Below are 18768 nucleotides of genomic sequence, written 5' to 3'. Positions count from 1 at the left end.
GCAGGCTCCGGGCTCTGAGCTGTCAGCACAGAGCCCGACCCCGGGGCTCGAACCCACGAACCGCGAGATGGTGACCTGAGCCGAAGTCGGATACCTAACCGACTGAGCCATCCAGGCGCCCCTAAGCTCTTCTTATGAGGACACCAGTCATAGGAGATTAGGGCCCACCTTAATGACCTCCTTTTCACTTAACTGCCTCTGTTAAAGGCTTATGTCCAAATTAGGTTACATTCTGAGGTGCTGGGGGGTAGGGACTCTGACACACGAATTGGGGAGGGGACACAAATCAGCGCATAAGCGGGGCGATTGTGTCGAAGCTGCCACGGTCGTTCTTGCCCACGACACGTTTGGTGAGCACGTGCACGCATCTGTTGGGTAAATGCCCCGCAGTGCATTTGCTGGCTCACAGGGTATGTGTGTGCCTCGGCCCGTCGTAGAACTTACTCCACAGCAGTTGGGGCGTTCTGTGTCCCCTCCAGCAGTGGGCGTCAGTCCCGGCTGCCGCGCATCCTCACCAGGCCTGTGACCTTGTCGGGCCTTTTCATCTGGGCCGTTCTTTTGCCGGTAAGCGCAAAGGGTTATTTGCGTGGTCTTAGTAGATACTGAAAGTCGCCAGGATCTCCACCACTCCTTTCAAGGGAAAATTGTGCTATGTTGTGTTCAGAAATCTTTTAATTTTCTTTTTTTATTTTTTTTGAACGTTTATTTATTTTTGGGACAGAGAGAGACAGAGCATGAACGGGGGAGGGGCAGAGAGAGAGGGAGACACAGAATCCGAAGCAGGCTCCAGGCTCTGAGCCATCAGCCCAGAGCCTGACGCGGGGCTCGAACTCACGCACCGCGAGATCGTGACCTGGCTGAAGTCGGACGCTTAACCGACTGCGCCACCCAGGCGCCCCTGTTGTGTTCAGAAATCAACAAGGGCGGGGCGCCTGGGCGGTTCCTCAGTTAAGCGTCCGACTCGGGTCATGATCTCGTGGTTGGTGCGTTCGAGTCTCCCCCGGAGCTCCCAGAACGAAGAACCCTGCCCACACCTTGCTTTCAGACTTCTGGCCTACCAGAAGGGTCGAGAATACCCTCCTGCTGTTTTCGGTCACACAGCGTGTGGCCATTTGTTACGACAGCTGCTGGAGCCCGTTTTCCTGTCTGTGAAATGGGCGTGAACCAGACCTTTGAGGCCCGTGACACAATTGGAAGGACAGCATCCCTTTAACCAATAAGTGAGCAAACGTCTGTGACGTGTCTCCAGAGGCCACGTGCTGGTGTTATTCGGCCGGAGGGAGGGGGCGCTCAGGTGATGGTAAGAGTCACGGTTAAGTGCACCTGCTGGGTGCCAGACAGTGTTGTAAGTGCCTCTGGCTGAGATCAAACAACAGGCATTCATTCACTTGCACCTCTGGGGGGGGGGGGGCGGGCAGAGACACAGAATCAATTTATTTGGGCCCAGATCAGGATGTTGGCTGGGGCCACATTCCCTGGGGAGGTTCCAGGGGACAATCAGTCCCCTGGCCTTTTGAAGCTTTTTTCCCCAGCTGTATTTTTTAAAATGTTTATTTATTTTCGAGAGAGAGAGAGAGAGAGAGAGAGAGAGCGAGCAGGGGAGGGGCAGAGAGAGAGGGAGACACAGAATCCGAAGCAGGCTCCGGGCTCCGAGCCGTCGGCACAGAGCCTGATGTGGAGCTCGAACCCGCGAACCGCAAGATCGTGACCTGAGCTGGAGTCGATGCTCAACCGACTGAGCCACCCAGGCGCCCCCATGTCACCCTGTCTTCTGTGTCAAATCTGCCTTTGCTTCCTCTTATAAGGACCCTTGGGATTGCGGTGAGCCCCCCCCCCCCAAGATTCCAGGACCATCGCCCCATCTCAAGATCTTAATCACATCTGCTAAGTCCCTTGTGCCACGTAAACGAATATTCACAGGTCCCAGGAATCAGGGTGCTGACATCTCTGGGAGCCAGTGCTCCCAGAGCTACCGCACCTTCCAGTAGCCCGGTGGGGTAAAGGCACTGTTATTATATTACAGATGGGGACCCAAAAGCTCAGAGGTGTTAAGTAACGCCCCCAGGGTCCCACAGCTCAGGCGGCGCAGAGCTGGGATCTGAAGTCAGCCGGCCTGGCTCCAGAGGCCACGATCTTACCTGCTCTGCACCTGGCATCCCTGTGGTCAGGCAGCCCTGAGTTCAAATCCCAGGTTGGCTTCTGGGTAGCTGGGTGACTGAGGGCCAGCGCTATGGGCTCACTTCCCGGGCTGACTGGGAGGGGCAGGGACATCACACCTGTCAGGGACACTTGGGTGGCTCAGTCGGTTAAGCGGCCGACTTCAGCTCAGGTCATGATCTCACGGTTCGTGGGTTTGAGCCCCATGTCGGGCTCTGTGCTGACAGCTCAGAGCGATAATGGCGAACCCCTTGAGTTGCCCAGAGTTCGGGTGAAAATGCTCAGTGCCCCAAAGAGGGACTCTCAGGGTCCAGCTCCCTCTGAATCTTATCTTCTGACCTCCGACAGACATTCAGAGAAGGGCTTGCTTCCAAGTTTCACTTTTCTAACGTTATTACAGAGATCCGAGCAAAGACAGAATCTCATCGTACTTTTCCAGAATCCCTCTTTGTCTCCACCCCCACAAGCGATGGGTCTATACATACGCGCGCGTATATGCGGGTACGAGAAAGCTTCGCTTCTGCTTCTCAGCCGGGGAGAGGCAGCCCCACCCCGCACCGTGACACCACCCTTTGGTCATCAGGGTGGCAAAGATCAAGAAGTGATAAAACGCAGCGTCAGTGAGGCTGCGGGGAAACGCGCGCCCTGGGCTTGCTTGAGGGAGTGGGAGTTGGCACAGCCTCTTTGCTGGGCTGCTACCTCCGGAGATGGTTTTACTGTCAGGGAGATGACGTGCAAGCCTCTCGATGCCTCGTCCAACGGAGCGGGGGCTCCGGCCCACACCCCGGGAGGTGCCTTTGACTTACACGCTTTTCATTCTCTGATGTAAGAGGGCTTCCAGCTTTGTATGGACTTCAGGCCCTAAGCAACCTGCGTCCGCCTTGGGTTGCTTTTACTGCAACGTGATAATGGGAATGAACGTTCGATCGAGGAATTTGCCTTTGTAGAAGTTGTAATAATGGTCTCCATACACGGAGAACTTAACTATTTTAGGTCTTGTGCCGAGCACTTGGTGTATTAATTCATTAATCCGTTCAATTCTGCACCACAAGCCTAGTAGGGAGGTGCTAGGATACCTTCGTCGCAGATGAGGCTACATTCCAGACAAGTTCTGTCCAAGCTCAAGGTCACACAGTTGGTAAATGACAGAGCCAAGATTCAAACCCAAGCCTTCTGGCTTCAGAGTCAGTGGTCTTTTATCTTATTTTTTCATGGTTACTTATTTATTCTGAGGGAGACAGAGAGGAAGAGGCAGACAGAGAGGGAGAGAGGGAGAGAGGGAGAGAGGGAGAGGGAGAGAGAGAGAGAGAGAGAGAGAGAGAGAGAGAGAGAGAGAGAAAGAATCCCAAGCAGGCTCCGTGCTGTCAGCGCAAAGCCCATGTGGGGCTCGAACTCACGAACTGTGAGATCATGACCGGAGCCAAGATCAAGAGTTGGACGCTTAAATGACTGAGCCACCCAGGCGCCCCAGAGTCCGTGGTCTTAATCATGACATTAGGAGTCCTTTTCGAGCAAGGTCAAGTACTCACAAAGACGTGTGCCTCAGGAAGTTCAATGCAGCACTATTGGCGATCTCCCCAAATTGGAAACAACTCAACCGTCCATGAGACCAAGTGGGGCAAATTACGGTCCATCTCCAGGATGGAATATCACACAGCAGTTTTAAAGGCTGTCAACTATCCATTGTGAAACCGAAGATATACAGCCACAGAATCGGTGGCTCAGTTGGTTGAGCGTCCGACTCTCGATTTCAGCTCAGGTCACGATCCCAGGGTCGTGGGATCAAGCCCCGCGTCAGGCTGTACCGTGGCAGTACGTTGCCTGTTGGAGGCACTGGGGACACAGCAAGGTATGACGACAGACAACACAGTGGAGGGGACAGAGAACAAGATAAGTAAGTAAAACATTTGATAATTTATTTAATTATTATTATTTTTTAATGTTTATTCATTTTTGAGAGAGACAGAGAGAGAGAGCAGGGGAGGAGCGGAGAGAGAGGGCGACACAGAATCTGAAGCAGGCACAGAGCCTCATGCGGGGCTTGAACCCACGAACTGTGAGATCATGACCTGAGCCGAAGTCAGACGCTTAACTGACTGAGCCACCCAGGCGCCCCAACATTTGGTAGTTTAGAGGGCGAACAATAAAATGGAAAAATAAAGTGGAAAGATTGAAAGGGATGGGGAGTTTTGCAACTTTCAAACAGGCGGTTTGAACGCAGGCCCCTAAGTGCAGGTGACATCTGAATGAACAAGCAAAGCAGTCGTGCGGTAGGTTTGGCAGGTATTTGGGGAGTTGTAAGAGAACTCAGTTGTATGTGTAGAGAAGGTCTCTGAAGGGTTGTTAACTGTAACCTTATAAGGGGCAAGGGATTCGCAGGTACTTCCACTTTCCACAGTTTAAATCACAAAATAAAATTACCAGTGACCTCAGGGGATCCGGTCTGCCCACTTCAACGGTCAAATTTTGTATGACGTGTAATGATAGGTTTATCACGTTGGCGTTTTGGTTAATGCATGGAACCTCCTGGAGTCTGCAGCCACATCCGGATCTCTCAGTGAGCGTCTTGCAGTTCCTGGAAGGCGCTAAGCTCACTCACCACAGGGCCTTTGCACAGGCTGTGTGTTCTCTGCCTGGACCCCCCCACCCCCTCACCCTAAGCCCTCTCCTCCTGCCCCTCTGCAAGGAACCTCCCACGCTTCTGTTTGTGGTATCTCACATTTACTTGTGCCTTCCCTCATGAGGGAAGGGATGGGGTCTGCCTTGTTCATGCCGGAGTCCTCCCCTCCCCAAGCACACCCCCTTCCCCCCACCCTCTGGCCCTGGCACTCAATGCAAATTTAGAGAATGAAAGAAAGATTGAAACTCTAAGGTTTCCTTGGCAGGAGGGTGAGGGATTCCCCACCCACCCAGCACAAGCCTGGTGGGTCAGGCTTCCAGGAATTATTGCCCAGTGCCTAGTACCTATTTACTGGAACCAGAAAAGAGGCAGCAGGTAGAGACCAGAGAGAGGACGGTGTCTCCTTACCCTGGAAGAAGGTCATCTAGGCCCAACGAAGTTGAGTAAAGCTTCCAGAACACCCTTGCGTACCACCTAGACACACTCCCGCTTCCACCCACGGAGGGGGGGGGGGGAGGTGGGGGGGGTGCGGCGCCTTTAAGACTCCCGGAAACGGGACGGCAGGACCGGAAGTGATCCTCTTTCGTTCCCCTCTTCACGTGGTGCGGACCGGAAGTGACGCGCGCGGCCCGGGAGCTGCGGACGCGGAGGCCGACGGAGCCGGAGTCGCCGACGCCGCGGGGTCTCCGGGACAGGTGACCGGAGGAGGGGGCCGGGAGCACGCCCGGAGAGGGCGGGGCCTGGCGCCCCACGTGGGGGGAACGGGAGCGGGTGCAGGCGCGGCAGCGAGCCGCCCGCGGAGGCGGGGTCAGAGTACTCTGCGGGGGGCGGGGACTGGACGCCCACATGGAAAGCTTGAGGGGCGCTGGCGGGGCGGGACGTCGGCGGGTGGGCCGGACCCGAGCGGGCCGAGCTGTGGGCGGGGCCGGGGCGTGGGTGGGTAGAAGAGGGTGGGGCTGAAAAGTTGTGCCCGGGCCGGGGGCGGAGCCAAAATATTGCCCGGAGAGCTAGGGGGCGGGACCGGGACGCGGGCCGAACGTGCTGGGGGCGGGGCCAGAAAGTTTTGCCTGAGCTTCCCGCGGGTCCGGATCATCGGCCCGCAAGTCAGGAGCGGATCCAGAGGCTGACGCGAAGGCGGGGCGGGACCAAAAAGTTGTGGGTGGCGGGGGCCGTGGCCAGGGTGCTGGCGGAGAATGATGGGAGTGCAACCGGAAAGTTTTGCGGGACCCAGGGGTGCCGTCCGAGCGTTGGCACGAAAGCCGGCCCGGGAGCCAGAACCCTGACTGAGGGCGCAGGGGGCGGGACCGTGTTTCGAAGCGACGAGGCCGGGCTGGGAAGCAGGGGGCGTGACCGGGAGGTTGGCCGGGCGAGTCGGAGGCGGGGCCAGGGTGTTGGCTGGAGGGCCGTGGGCGGGGCCCATGTAATAACGCGAGAAGCAGGGGGCGGGTTCAGGTGGCTGTCCGGGGATCCGGGGGGGTGGGGTCAGAGGGTTGGCTGGGAAAGTCAGAAGCTGGGCCGGATTAACGACGCGCGGGCGGGCGGGGTCTGAGGCCTAGCGGGTGGGGCGGGGCCAGAAAGTTAGTCCTGGAGGGGGGCGGGGCCGTGGCCTTCGGGACCAGGTTGAGGCTGGAGCTTCCCCCCACCCCCGGAAAGCCGCGCGCGGGCCGGGAAGTTCTGTCTGCGCCGGGCGGGGAAGTATACACTGGGAGGTTGAGCCAGGTCCGGGAAACCTCGCCATTGGGTACCAGGCTTGTTTTTGGAATCTGGCGGGGGTGTTGGGGAGCCAGCGGCACCTTTCTCGGGAAGCTGGAGGCGTGGGCTTAAAATGTTCTCCCAGGGTCAGGGCAGCCTATAGGCGTGGAGATCGGGCTTGTTTTGACTGTGGGGTTATGGGACGATTCTGACACGTCCCTGGGAGAGAGGTGGATTTAGAGTGTTCACAGGGACGGAGCAGCACCAGAATGGACGCAGGAAGGTGGGCCTAGAATTTTCTTGTACTGGTTGGGGGGGTGAGAGGATGTATCTAAAGCTCTCTGGAGATGGAGGTCTGGGTTAAAACTCCCAGCACTGGGGTGTGGAGGCTGGATTGGAATCTTCCTTTGGAAGGGAGCATTGTTGGCTGTTTCCTTAAGCGGTGGGGTGGGGCCAGAACTTTTCCCAAGGTGGGTGTGACTCTAGTGTCTAAGAAGCAAGTGGGTGGGCACAAACCATGGGAGGTGGCGGAGTCCAAATTTGTGCAGGTAAGGGGCAGGCTAGCCCTTTAAGACAGAGTGGAAATGAAGGCTAGAATCCCCTCGGGGTGCAGGTATTGTTAATGCGCATGTGTGTTTGAGAGGAGCCCCCAGTATAGGAGAGGTGGAAGCAGACTGGGGAGTCATTGGCCTTAGTGCTCCGTTCCCTCTGTCCTCAGGAACCCCTGGTGCTGTGTCCGGATTCTGCAGGGGAAGTTTGCCGGGACCCTGGCCCCACCTAGCCAGTGGAATGGTGAGATGGAAAGTGGGGAGGCTCTGGAATCTGAGCTTTGGGGCAGGGAGCTTGGGAGGAGGGGACCCACGACTCAGACCCTGGATCGAATGCACTGGGATGGGTGTAGGTTTCCCTTGCTGTCTCTCAGCTGTCTCTCCTTCTTAGTCAGCCACACTGGATCTGAAATCGAAAGAGGAGAAAGATGCCGACTTGGACAAGAGGATCGAAGCTCTTCGGCGAAAGAACGAGGCCCTCATACGGCGCTACCAGGTGCCCTAGCCCCGTCCTGGGAGACCCCATCCCCTCTCCTCCCCGCAGTGAGTTTCCCTCACCTCTCCCTTCCTTAAAACCTTTTCATGGCTTCCCATCACTCTCAGGATCAAAGCCAAAGGCCTTAGCCGGCCATTCCTTCCTTCATTCCATCCATTCGTCATTCATTCACGAACACCCACCAAGGTCTTTACCGCCAGGCTCTGAGCTGAGTGTTGTCAGGGACATAGCTGTGACCGAGACAGCCCTGGGCCTGTCCTTCTGGAGTTCGCCATCAAGTAGGGGCACAGACCTTTCTTTAGGCAGTGATGACCCAGAGTGGGCTGGGCTGGGTAGTTCACGGGTCTGTGAGAGCCCAGAGTGGGGGTCTTCACCCAGTCTGGAGGATATTAGGGAGGGCTTCCTAGAGGAAAGGATTCTGATACCTGAAGGGTGAGTAAGCTAGCCGAAGGGAAGAAGCGAGCATGTTTTAAGCAGAGGGATTAGTTTGTGCAGAAACTTGACACTTAGGGGGCGCCTGGGTGGCTCAGTTGGTTAAACATCCTGCTTCGGCTCAGGTCGTGATCTCATGGTTCGTGGGTTTGAGCCCCCCTGCCCCCCTGTTGGGGCTCTGTGCTGACAGTGTGGAGACTGCTTGGGATTCTCTCTCTCTCTGTCCCTCCCCCTGCTCGCTTCTTCCCCACGCCCACCCCCCCACCCCCCAAATAAATAAACTTTAGGGAAAAAAAAGAAACCTGAAACTTCACGTGGGAAGGTCAGTGGAGGGATATTGACCCAGGGAGGTCAGCAGGGGTCACGCCACGCCGAGAATTTGTACGTTTTCTCGAGGGCACTGGGGAACCTTGGAGGGTTTTGAGCAGGAGGGGGGTCAGGTCAGAGTAGCTTTTTAGGAAGAGCTCTTTGGCTGCTGTGTGCTGTTGAGCGGGAGGAGGTGAGACCGGAGGCCAGAGGCCCAGGAGGAAGCTGAGGCAGGGACCTCCGCGGGGAGAGGAGGGACAGGGCTGTGGGGAGGACTCCGTGACAGGCAGTGGTGGGGGGAGGGGAGGGGAGGTGGAAGGCGGGGCCAGGATGAGGTCCAGGTCCTTACCAGAAGGGACGGAGTAGGTGGTGGGGCTGTGCCTGAGGCGGGACTTAGGAGGAGGGGTGGGTTTCATTTATTCGCATGTCATGCATTCGTTCACTTAAAAAACAAAAGCATATTGAATTTCTGTTGTGTGTCACGAAGCGTTCTAGGCTGGGGGGGGTACATCGGTGGACAAAACAGACAGGTACCCCTGCCCTCAGGCCGATTCGGTTGCAGAGGGGAAAGCAGACAATAACCCAGATACGCATGATGCCAGGTAGTTGAGCAGGAGAAGGGGCAGGAGAATGGCAGGGGAGGTGGTTTCTGTTAGTGGGTCAGGGAAGGCCTCTCTGAGGAGGGGACATTTCAGGAGCGGAAACCTGGAGGAGGTGAGAGGCTGAGGGCTCTCTGGGGGCAGAGGGAACAGCTGGTGCAAAGGCCCTGAGGCAGGGTTGAGCCTGGTGTGTTCTAGGAACGTTGAGGGGGGCAGAGTGAGCCAGGGGGAGAGGGAGGGAGGGAGGGTGGCAGATGAGGTCAGGGTGGTAACGCGGCCAGACCCTGTAGGGCCCCGTAGGCTGTGGCTCTTGCCCAGAGCTGGGTACCGCAGGGGGGGTTCTGAGCACGGGAATAGTGTCGTGCGGATTAGGGGAAGATGCCGAAGCGATCAGCTTTCTTGCCTGGAGCTCAGGAGAGAGGCCTAGGTGGGGGCCGGTCTTGGGGGAAGTTCATGGCGGCTGTGGGAATACCGCTGGTGCCAAGACCGCCGACCTCCTCCCGCTGACGTTTGCTCCTAGGAGATCGAGGAGGACCGTAAAAAAGCTGAACTCGAGGGAGTAGCGGTGACAGCGCCCCGGAAGGGCCGCTCGGTGGAGAAGGAGAACGTGGCCGTTGAGGTGGTGAGCTCCACACCGAGCTGGGCGACTCATTGGGCCGGGGGGGCGGGCGATGAGAGTTGAGACCTGAGGCCGGAGAGCGCCCCTCTCTGCCCCAGCCGCCCCAGCCGCCCCAGCCCTGGGGGCGGCCTCTGCTCCCACAGCTGCCCTTTGGGCTTGGGGGTCCCCGTCTCCTCATCTGAGTGACTGCACTTTTTTCTCCCTTCCCTCTTGCAGGAGAAGAACTTGGGTCCCTCTCGGAGGTCTCCTGGGACCCCGCGGCCTCCGGGGGCCAGCAAGGGAGGCCGGCCCCTCCCCCAGCAGGGAGGCCGGGCAGGCGTGGGCCGGGTGGCCCGTCACTGGGAGGACAGTTCTGGGGAGCAGCCTCGAGGAGGAGCTGGGGGCCGCGGCCGGAGGGGCCGGGGCCGGGGGTCCCCTCATCTGTCTGGGGCCGGAGATGCCTCAACTGCCGACCGCAAATCCAAGGTGGGGCCCGGGATGGGCTGGCGTCCTCTGGCTGATGCGCTTCCGGTCTCGTTCGCCTCGTTCCTGCCCGCAAACGGACCGGCTTTCTGCATCTGTCTTCTTCCGCCCCTCCGTCGGCTCGTTCTCTCTCTCCTCCCTCCCCCACTCCTGACCGCGTCCTCTCCCTGTGTTTTTATCTCCCCCTGTTTTGCTCTGTGTCTGGTGCACCCTTGCCACCCGCCGTGTCTTGCCCCGTCTCTGTCCTCTCTCTGGCTCCTTCTCTCCAGTGCACGCGCTCTCCTTGGCTCTCTTTTTCTGTCTGTCTCGCTCCCTGGATCTGTTCGTGGGGAGCAGTGATGTTCTTACTGAGACTGCTCTGCCGCCCCGATGCGGAGGTTAGCAGGCCGGGGGGCTGCGGGGCAGAGTGACTCAGCGCACCATGGACTTGGGCTCAACTTGGTTCGATGACTTCCCTGTCCTTGGGCAGCTCCCTTCCCTGTGGGAGCTTCTTGGGGGAGTCCTAGAATCAGATTTAAAGGTTCCGGTGAGCGTTCTGTGAACAGCAGGCCATTGAAAGCCTCAGAGTAAGCGTCGGAAGAACGTCACTCACGGATGTTCATCTGTCTGTCTACCTATTTGTTTTAGAGAGAGAGCGCGAGCACGTGAGCGAGGGGCAGAGAGAGAGAATCTCGTGAGGGACAGAGAGAGGGAGAGAGAGTCCAGGGCTGGGAGCGGGACTTACGCTTACGAACCGTGAGATGGTGACCTGAGCCGAAATTGGATGCTTAACTGACGGAGCCACCCAGGCGCCCCACGGGTGTTTGTTTACCATTTGTACACGCTAAGCTGCCGTCACGTAAAAGACCCCCGAATACCATGGCTTAAACCAAGCGGAAGCTTATCTGTCTCCTGTGTGCCGAGCCCTGGGGACGAAAACGTCCTCTCCAGCAACCTGGCCGCGTGCTTATCTGAAATTCCGTTACCATGGAAGAAGGGGAGAAGGGATTGTGGGGGGTCACCTCGCCATCTGCCAAGTAATTGCTGTTACTGCTGTCATTAGTTCTGTGGCAGCCAGGGTGTGTGGGGGTCCCCGGCTCCTTCCCCAGGTTCAGCGTTTCCCCAGGGAGCTTGACGGGTAAGATTTATTACGGTGCAAGGGCACAGAACAAAACCAGAGGGACAAGGCACGCGGGACGGAGTCTGGAGGGAGCCAGGTGCAGGCCCCCAAGCGTTCTCGTCCGGCCGAGTCACACGGGAGGGGGTCCTCCAGCGCTGAGTCGTGACAACCCACACGACGGGCTGTCTTCCGGGGACTCGCTAGAGACCAAGAGCCCAAGATTTTTACCGGGCTCTGGTCCTGTGGGGCCCCTCTGCCTTGCGCCTACCCAAATCCCAGACCTCGGAAGGAAAGCCGGCATTCCGGGCACACCTGTCGTTTGCACAGAGAGTCGAGGCACCCTGAGCCCCCTTTCTCAGTTAGCCGTTGACCGAGAACCTGCTGGGAGCCGAAGTCCCAGATGCCGGCCCAGGCCTTCGAGAGCAGGCCTGTCTAAGGAGGGAGTCTCCGGCCGGCAGCGGCTCCCCTCCTGCCCGGATGCCAGCGAGCAGTGGGCTTGTGCGGGTCTCCCTGACGGCCCGGTGTTTCCGTGTCCGTGTTCTTACCCCCTAGGAGTGGGAGGAGCGGCGCCGGCAGAACATCGAGAAGATGAACGAGGAGATGGAGAAGATTGCGGAGTACGAGCGCAACCAGCGGGTCAGTGCCCCGGGCGTCCCCGCGGCGCGGCCCTCTGCCACACCCCGCCCCCCGTGAGCCCGCCAACCCCGTCCCCCACTCCCTGGGCCCACAGGAAGGCGTGCTGGAGCCCAACCCGGTGCGGAACTTCCTGGACGACCCCCGGCGACGCGGCGGGCCCCTGGAGGAGCCTGAGCGGGACCGCCGGGAGGGCAGCCGCCGGCACGGGCGCAACTGGGGGGGACCCGACTTCGAGCGGGTGCGCTGCGGCCTGGAGCAGGAGCGGCAGGTGGGTGCCGGGTGCTGGGGCGCCCTGGCCTGGCCACCATCCTTCCTGCGGCGTACGTTTGCGCGGGCCTGACCGAGACAGCAGGGCAGGGAGGGCCAGCCTCCGCACCCGGTCTCTGAGCCCCAAGCCGATGGTCCGTTGCCTTGTGGGCACCGCAGCGCCCTCCCCTCCTGGCTCTCCGGTGTGCTCGGCCCCGTCCTCTCTCCATATCGTCAGGAACGTTTACCGGGACCCACTGGGTGCTGGGCACGGCCTTGGGTGCTGGGGCTGAGTCTTTGTTTTTTGTTTTTCTTTGTTTTTCTTTTTTTTTTTTTTGGAGAGAGAGGGAGCAAGTGAGCAAGTGGCAGAAAGAGAGAGAGAGAGAAGCAGGGCTCCCATGAAGTGGGGCTCGTGCTCACCCGATGTGGGACTCGAACTCACTGCCTGCGAAATCCTGACCTGAGCTGAAGTCAGGTGCTTGAGGACTGAGCCACTCAGGCGCCCTGGAGCTGAGTCTTAAGGCCAAGCCCCCGCCCTAAAGAGGTTGATTCTGGTGGGAGCTACTTAAACGAGCTAGCATATAGTAAGGCGTGAGCTAGCGTCAGACGTAAAATGCAGGGGAGGGGGCGTAGAGGGTGGAGACGGGTTGCCGCTTGGGGTAAGATCTGGGATGGCCTCTGAGGAGGTGCCACACGAGCAGACCGCGCGTTCGCATCTCTGGCCTGTCACCTCCTTGTGTGACCTTGAGCACAGCAGGCCTGGGGGAGAGACGGGGGCAGGCTGGCCGGTGGCTCGGGGCCCTGACTGCCCGTCTGCGGGGCGGGACAGGGCCGCCGGGCCGGCCTGGCTGGCGCTGGCGACATGACGCTGTCCATGACGGGCCGGGAGCGGTCGGAGTACCTGCGCTGGAAGCAGGAGAGGGAGAAGATCGACCAGGAGCGGCTGCAGAGACACCGCAAGCCCACCGGCCAGTGGCGGCGGGAGTGGGATGCCGAGAAGACAGATGGGATGTGAGTGTCCTCTCTGGCCCCTCGACCTTGACCCCTGACTTAACGCCTCCGTCGCCTTCTGGCGCCCCGCCCCGTGTGTTGGGTTCGAGGTCACCATCACTAAATCCCCGGCACGTCAAACCACTTTCTCGTGTCTGCGGGTCAGCTGGGTTCGGCTGATCCACGCCGGGCCCCGTAGGCCGCGGGTCCGGCTGGGCTTGGCTTCTCCATGCGGGTGGAACTCCGTTCTGCTCCATGTGGGTTCGTGCTGGGGTTCAGGCTGAAGGGAGCAGCTCTCCAGAGAGGTGCTGGTCACGGCATTGGCAGATGAGCAGGAGGGGAGAGCAGGCACGTCCGTTCTGGTAGCAGCAGACCCAGCGTCACTGGGGCCAGAGATTAAGCTGCCCTAGTAGATGGTGCCACGGCCCCGCGGCCAAGGGCACGGATGGAAATTCTGCACGGGGAGGGCATGAGAAACTGCTAACAGTGATTAGACCTTCGCACCCCCCTCCCTCACCAGCCTGTCCCCCACCAACCCAGCCCCTTATCCGGGCGGCACTCGTATCCTTATGTGACTCCGTGCTCTTTGAGGTCCCCGGAAACATCCAGTTAGCCCAACTTAAAACGAAGCTATACCCTTGTGTCCCGGACCAGAAGACCAACTTCCATACCAGAGAGCTGGCCAATTGCAGTCTAAAGACTGCTATTAAAAACTTAAGTTTTTAATGTTATTTATTTATTTAATCTTTATTTTTGAGAGAGAGAGAGTGAGGGTGAGCGGGGGAGGAACAGAGAGAGGGAGACACAGAATCCGAAGCAGGCCCCAGGCTCTGAGCTGTCAGCACGGAGCCCGATGTGGAGCTCGAACCCACGAATCGCGAGGCCACGACCTGGGCTGAAGTCGGATGCTTAACCGACTGAGCCACCCTGGCGCCCCCGCAGCTGTAGTTTTCCATGCCATCCCGCGCCCTTTGCTGCTTTGCAAGTTTCCACGCCTGTCGCTTTTGTCGCTGGCACGGGCTGAAGAAAGAGAGTGTTGGCTGTGTGCCTGGGTGGTCTGAGCATTTCTCTGTGGGTCGTGAGCCCGACCGGTGCAAGCGTGAGGAGGTCTCTGCACAGACGTTGTGGCGAATCCTTCTAAGGTGCGGGCAGCCGGGCTTCTAGCGGGATGTTCTCCGGGTTGGGAACGAGAACGTAATCGTTCTTCCTCGAGCCCCCGAAGCAGCGTGCAGCGCGCCTCGTTAGCGCGTGGGTACGTTGATTTCGGCAGCAAACGCGGATTGAGTCCCTCCTCTGTGTCACGAAGGGTGGTGGGGATTCTAGGGGATGGGGACACGACAGTGAACAAAACCGCTTCTGCCTTCAAGGGACCTAGATTCTAGTTGGAAAGGTGGACACTGAATAGATCCCAGCGGCAGCTCATGAGTAACAACGGAGCGTGGAGAAGGATGGAGACCCTTCTTTTAGACTTGGGTGATGCGCGTGTAATAATATGTGATTATTTTAGACCGGGGTTTAGGAGGGTCTGAGCGGAAGCCTGGAGGAGGTGAGGGTGCCGGCCGCCGAATGGCCTGGGGAGGTGTCCCCAGGAGCAGTGGGCGCAAAGGCCCTGAGGCAGGAGCGCGGTGTCGTAGGAGTGCTAGCAAGCCAGGCCTGACTGGAAGCTGGGGATTATGGGCTTTCGAAGTTTTTGTTTTGGGGGTCAGATACTGAATTTTTTCTTTCTGTTAAGCTGCCTGCTCACCCCCTTCTCTCTTCTCCCCAGGTTCAAGGATGGCCCAGCCGCTGCCCTCGAACCATCCCATCGCTATGGTGAGCGGGTGTCCTTGGGTGGGGTGGGGCCGCTGGCTGGGCCGGGCGAGGGGGTTAGTTTGTGCCCTGCCCCCCCCCATCCCTGACCCCTCCCGGCTTCTGTTGCAGATGATCAGGCCTGGGCTCGGCCCCCCAAGCCCCCCACTTTCAGGGAGTTCCTGTCCCAGCACAAAGCGGAGGTCAGCCGCAGGAGGAAGAAGGGTAGCCGATCCCAGACCAAGGCAGCCCCTCGTGCCTACAGGTGGGGGCACCCCTTCCCCTGGCGTGTGCAGGCCCCCCCACTCGCAGCAGGGCCGTGTGGCTCTAGACCTGGCTGTCCTGACATGTGTATGTGTGGCTTTGTCTTTGCCGTCTCGTCCCTGTCCGTTCTCGGGTACGTGTCTCTCTCTTGTGGGTCAGGCTCTTGCTTCTGGGGAGTTGGGGCCTCCGTCTCTGCTCTACCCCCATCCCTCTCCTCGTCCGCCCTCTTCTTTTCTGCCACCTGGCCCCCCTCCATCTATCTGTGCCTGATAACCTGGGGACACAGACCCGCCGTTTCCTCATTAGTGCTCCGGCATGCTGGGTCCTCACCCGCAAACCTACAACCCCCTCTCGCCCGGAGTTGAATTTTGCAGCTCTTCTCCGGAGAGGATCTGGAGGTGGGAAGCCCCTTCCCATCCACCTGGGCCTCACCCCTCTCCTTGGTCCCCTCCAGTGACCATGACGACCGCTGGGAGACGAAGGAGGCAGCATCCCCAGCCCCTGAGGCCCCACAGCCCCCTCCCCCCGAGGAGACGCCCGTGCAGGTGAGGCAGGCTGTCCTCTCCGGGCAGGGGGGTGGGGGTGCTCCGGGTCCACGCCCGCTCCCCCGACCTGCCCTGTGCTCCCCACAGCCGCTGGAGACCCCAGCTCCTCCTGCCCACCGGCCTCCTGAGGATGACGGGGAGGAGGACGAGGGGGAGGATGAGGAGTGGGAAGATGTGAGTGAGGAGGAGGAGGAGATCGAGGAGGAGGAGGAGGGGGAGGAGGAGGAAGAGGCCATCGAGGAGGAAGAAGAACCAGCCCAAGGCCACCAACCCCAAGAGGCTGCGCCCACCGGAAGCCCCACCGGTGAGCAGGCTGACAAAGAGCCTTCCAGGCCAGAGGAGCCCCTGCCACTTCCCCCGGCCCCTGCCACGCCTTCTAGCCCCTTCTCGCCCCTCGGGGGCCACCAGCCCGTGTCTGACTGGGGTGAAGAGGCGGAGCTGAATACTTCCCCCAACGCTGATGCCCTCTCCCTCTCTCCGGGTGAGGCCTGGCCATTTGGAAATGCATGAAGCTGGCTGCTTGTGTGTGTGCTGGAGGGGTGCACTGGCAGGCGGGGAACCGTCGGGGGCTGGGTTCCCCCGCCCCCTTCACTGGGACCCCGTGTACCCGCCACCCCAATGGGTAGGGAGGACGGTCCATGCCTGTCTCTGGAATGCCTCCCCCCCCCCCCAGATCCTGCCCTTGCTGTGGGCCACAGAGGCCCCTCCCCAATAAAGAGTTCACGTCCTCGAATGATATTCCCCAGGTGTGTCCTTGAACACCCCCTCCCACTCCCCCAGGGCCTTCTCTCTCACGGTGGGGGGAAATATGGAGGGGTAGGGGCTTGACTGGGCCTCCCCCCTTCCCCAGGAGGTGACCAGCTAGCCCCTGCCTCCCTCGAGAGTGGGCCCTGCCTCCCAGGAACCCAGAAAGCTGAAGAGGAAGGGTCTGAGGCAGCTTCAGGTGGGGGAGTGGACGGGGCCCCAGAAGATGGCCTTCTTCCTCTTTCTCTCCCCGTGGGGCTGAGGGGAGGGCTTGGGGAGAGGATAGAGTGGAGCTGGGTGTGCGGGGAAGCCGCGGATTGGGGGGGGGGGAGGGGTGAGGCTACAACGCTTGGGATTGGGTGAGATTGGAGCCCAGGTCAAGGGGGTGGGGCTAAATGGAGGCCCTCTGGGGCCTAGCGCTTGGAAGAATGGTGGGGGAGGGGAGCGAGGGTGGGATTAGGATTTAGAGGCTGACCCCAGGGGTTGGGGGATAAAGTCTAAATATGATGGGGTGGGACTAGGCCCAAGGGGTAGGGCTAAGGGCAGGATTAGGAATTTAAATAGGTCGTCTTCAGCCAGACCACCCTGAGCGCGCCCTATCTTGTCTGATCGCGCAAGCTAAGCAGGGTCCGGCCTGGTTAGTACTTGGATGGGAGGAATTTAAATAGGTCAAAAGTAAGAACGGGGGGGGGGGGGTCTAAGCGAGTAGAGGAAATCAGAAACGAAATACATTTCCCGTTAGAATGTTGGGCCCAACCACCTCCATCAGTGCGAGCCGGGTTGGGAACCAGGGGCCTCCCCAGGCGTGACATTAGAGTTTGGGGGGCAGAGCGAAGGAAGATCTGGTTAGAACTCAGGTGGGCAAGGGCAAAGGGGGGCAGGGGCAAGAGGGCGGGCACTCTTGGGGCTAGTTTAGGTCCCTGGGGGACTGGGCGGGAGTGGGGGAGGCTGGAGTCTGAGAGGACAGAGTTCAGGACGGTCGGCGAGGGCAGGGTGTCCAGGCGTTTGTCGTCTTCGTCTCTGGGCCCTTTGCTGGCCAAGTGACTGTGATGTCGCTGTATCAGATAGCTTCCTCGATTGTAAATAGGGTTCTGCCGGGGTGCATGCAGTTTGTGGGGCCCCCTGCGAGGATTAAAGGGAGTCCGAGGCCCATAAACCATTTAGCGCAGGGCGACTGAAGCTAGGCTCAGTTGGGATCAGAGACGGAACTAGACGGGTAGAGGGTGGGGGAAACTGTTCCCTCCGCTGACTGCCCCTTCTCTCCCCCAGAGGCGGGCACTGAGGGTCAGGAGACCGCGGAGATCACCGACTTCCAGAGGGTGCGTTTCTGCAAGGTGGTGGCGGCCGCTCCGCCACCGGGGGCCGCCCGCTGACCGCGCCTGCAGACTGCGGCCTCCGCGTTCTGCACTAACCTCCTGCCGCCTTGCTCCTCTGTCCTCTGCTTCCGTCACGCTCCAGCCAGGAGAGGGTTAAATGTAAGGGGGGCGGAGTCAGGGCCAGTGAACGGGGTGGGACCAGGGCAATAGGCAAGTCTCACGAATGGGGGGCGCCATGGCACCGGGAGGGTTGAGACGCCCCCGAGTTACCCACCTAATGGCAGCCATGGGGGGCTAGGTGCCGGTCCCCGGATCTAGATTCCCCGCCTCCTGGAGTTCCCATCTGGGGCATGGCAAATAGCCGGTGACTCTCCCGCAGGACTTGGAATTACTAGGCCACCGGCCTTCTCTTATTAAACGCAGTGCTTCCGCTAACCTTTGAACTGTGTTTCTGGAGGGCAGGCTGGGTTGCTGTGCTTGGCGGGCTTTTCCATGGCGGAAGAGGCGGGAGGAAGGGGTCTTCCTTCCTCCACTCCCCTGATACGTCTTCCCTCCCCCCCCTCTCGCAGGCCTCCCCGAATTCCTGAAGACGCTGCTGGGAGGGGACTGAAGCTTCCCCGCCTTGATGGGGAGGGGGCGGCAGGAGGGGGTTAGTCTGGATTTCCAGGCTGCGCTCTCTCCTCCCCGGAGACTGCTCTGGATCCCATGACTTTAGGGAGAGGGAGAAACTGAGGGTGGTGGGGAGGCGTTGGGGAAGGGGCGTGACTGGCTTACGGGGCAGAGCTGGAGCTTCGGGGCGTTGAATTTAGATCTCTGGACGCGAAGTAAGGATGAGGTGCCGCGAGGGGCGTGGCTAGGGTGCCTGGGCGGGGCCACAACTCTCGTGGGTGAGGTTGGGACATAGGCGGGCCTTAGATGTGGTATGGGGCCGCGACAGCAGGTTTAGATGCGAGTTCTTAACGCGGCTGTGGGGGGCAGTCCTCGGTGGAGGGCGTGGTCAATGCGGTGCTAGAACCAATGGGCTGAGGCGGCGGAAAGTTGCGGGGCCTGGACTAGAGAGTGTGAATCCAAGGAGAGGAGAGGGTGGCTTCGAGTGCTAGAATCGAGTGTGATTCAGAGAAAGGCAAGTTAGAAGCGGGGAGGACCTGCGGCTAAGGCGGGGCGGGGTTTGTGAGGCTTGAACCTCGTAAGGGCTTGGGGCTCGGAGGC

The 18768-nt window shown here is 59.7% G+C and overlaps 2 protein-coding genes across 10 annotated transcripts; one reads left to right on the top strand and one right to left on the bottom strand.

The window, feature by feature from the left end:
* Positions 1 to 81: 81 nt before the first annotated feature.
* On the bottom strand, positions 82 to 5625 carry LOC123382413. The gene is made up of 3 exons (XM_045046934.1): positions 5186 to 5625; positions 4579 to 4732; positions 82 to 630 (listed from the first exon to the last, which is right to left on the bottom strand). Exons 1-3 carry the CDS (start codon positions 5623 to 5625, stop codon positions 226 to 228), a joined length of 999 nt encoding a protein of 332 aa, XP_044902869.1. The 3' UTR covers positions 82 to 225.
* On the top strand, positions 5356 to 18267 carry CCDC9 (coiled-coil domain containing 9). 9 transcript variants are annotated; one of them, XM_045045939.1, is made up of 15 exons: positions 6525 to 6752; positions 7188 to 7261; positions 7409 to 7560; positions 9371 to 9472; positions 9686 to 9934; positions 11583 to 11666; positions 11761 to 11934; positions 12742 to 12923; positions 14668 to 14714; positions 14823 to 14955; positions 15409 to 15499; positions 15587 to 15980; positions 16350 to 16442; positions 17513 to 17562; positions 18129 to 18267. In XM_045045939.1, the coding sequence occupies exons 1-15, from the start codon at positions 6739 to 6741 to the stop codon at positions 18144 to 18146; spliced, it is 1857 nt and encodes a 618-aa protein (XP_044901874.1). In that variant the 5' UTR covers positions 6525 to 6738; the 3' UTR covers positions 18147 to 18267. The 9 variants fall into 9 exon arrangements, 8 of the variants coding, with proteins under 8 accessions (XP_044901877.1, XP_044901875.1, XP_023100714.2 ...); XR_006590319.1 differs by having other exon boundaries at positions 17513 to 17718; positions 18129 to 18266; XM_045045942.1 differs by lacking the exons at positions 6525 to 6752; positions 18129 to 18267 and adding an exon at positions 5356 to 5472 and having other exon boundaries at positions 7409 to 7513; positions 9371 to 9469; positions 17513 to 17994.
* Positions 18268 to 18768: the final 501 nt, after the last annotated feature.

The sequence above is a fragment of the Felis catus genome, chromosome E2 (assembly GCF_018350175.1).
Source record: "Felis catus isolate Fca126 chromosome E2, F.catus_Fca126_mat1.0, whole genome shotgun sequence".
Lineage (NCBI taxonomy): Eukaryota > Metazoa > Chordata > Mammalia > Carnivora > Felidae > Felis > Felis catus.
The sequence above is the reverse complement of the archived record's forward strand: the minus strand, read 5'-3'. Positions and strand labels throughout refer to the sequence as shown.

What these genes read in the sequence shown, in the direction of transcription:
- LOC123382413 (XM_045046934.1), bottom strand. Translation starts at nt 5,625, where the DNA reads ATGTGGGCGTCCAGTCCCCGCCCCCCGCAGAGTACTCTGACCCCGCCT. An exon ending in CTAGATGACCTTCTTCCAGG is followed by an intron (nt 4,733 to 5,185) that starts GTAAGGAGACAC and finishes AGCGCCTTCCAG; the next exon opens with GAACTGCAAGACGCTCACTG. An exon ending in CGGATCCCCTGAGGTCACTG is followed by an intron (nt 631 to 4,578) that starts GTAATTTTATTT and finishes TTCCCTTGAAAG; the next exon opens with GAGTGGTGGAGATCCTGGCG.
- CCDC9 (XM_045045937.1), top strand. An exon ending in CTGCCGACCGCAAATCCAAG is followed by an intron (nt 9,935 to 11,582) that starts GTGGGGCCCGGG and finishes CTTACCCCCTAG; the next exon opens with GAGTGGGAGGAGCGGCGCCG. An exon ending in AGGGTCTGAGGCAGCTTCAG is followed by an intron (nt 16,443 to 17,512) that starts GTGGGGGAGTGG and finishes TCTCTCCCCCAG; the next exon opens with AGGCGGGCACTGAGGGTCAG.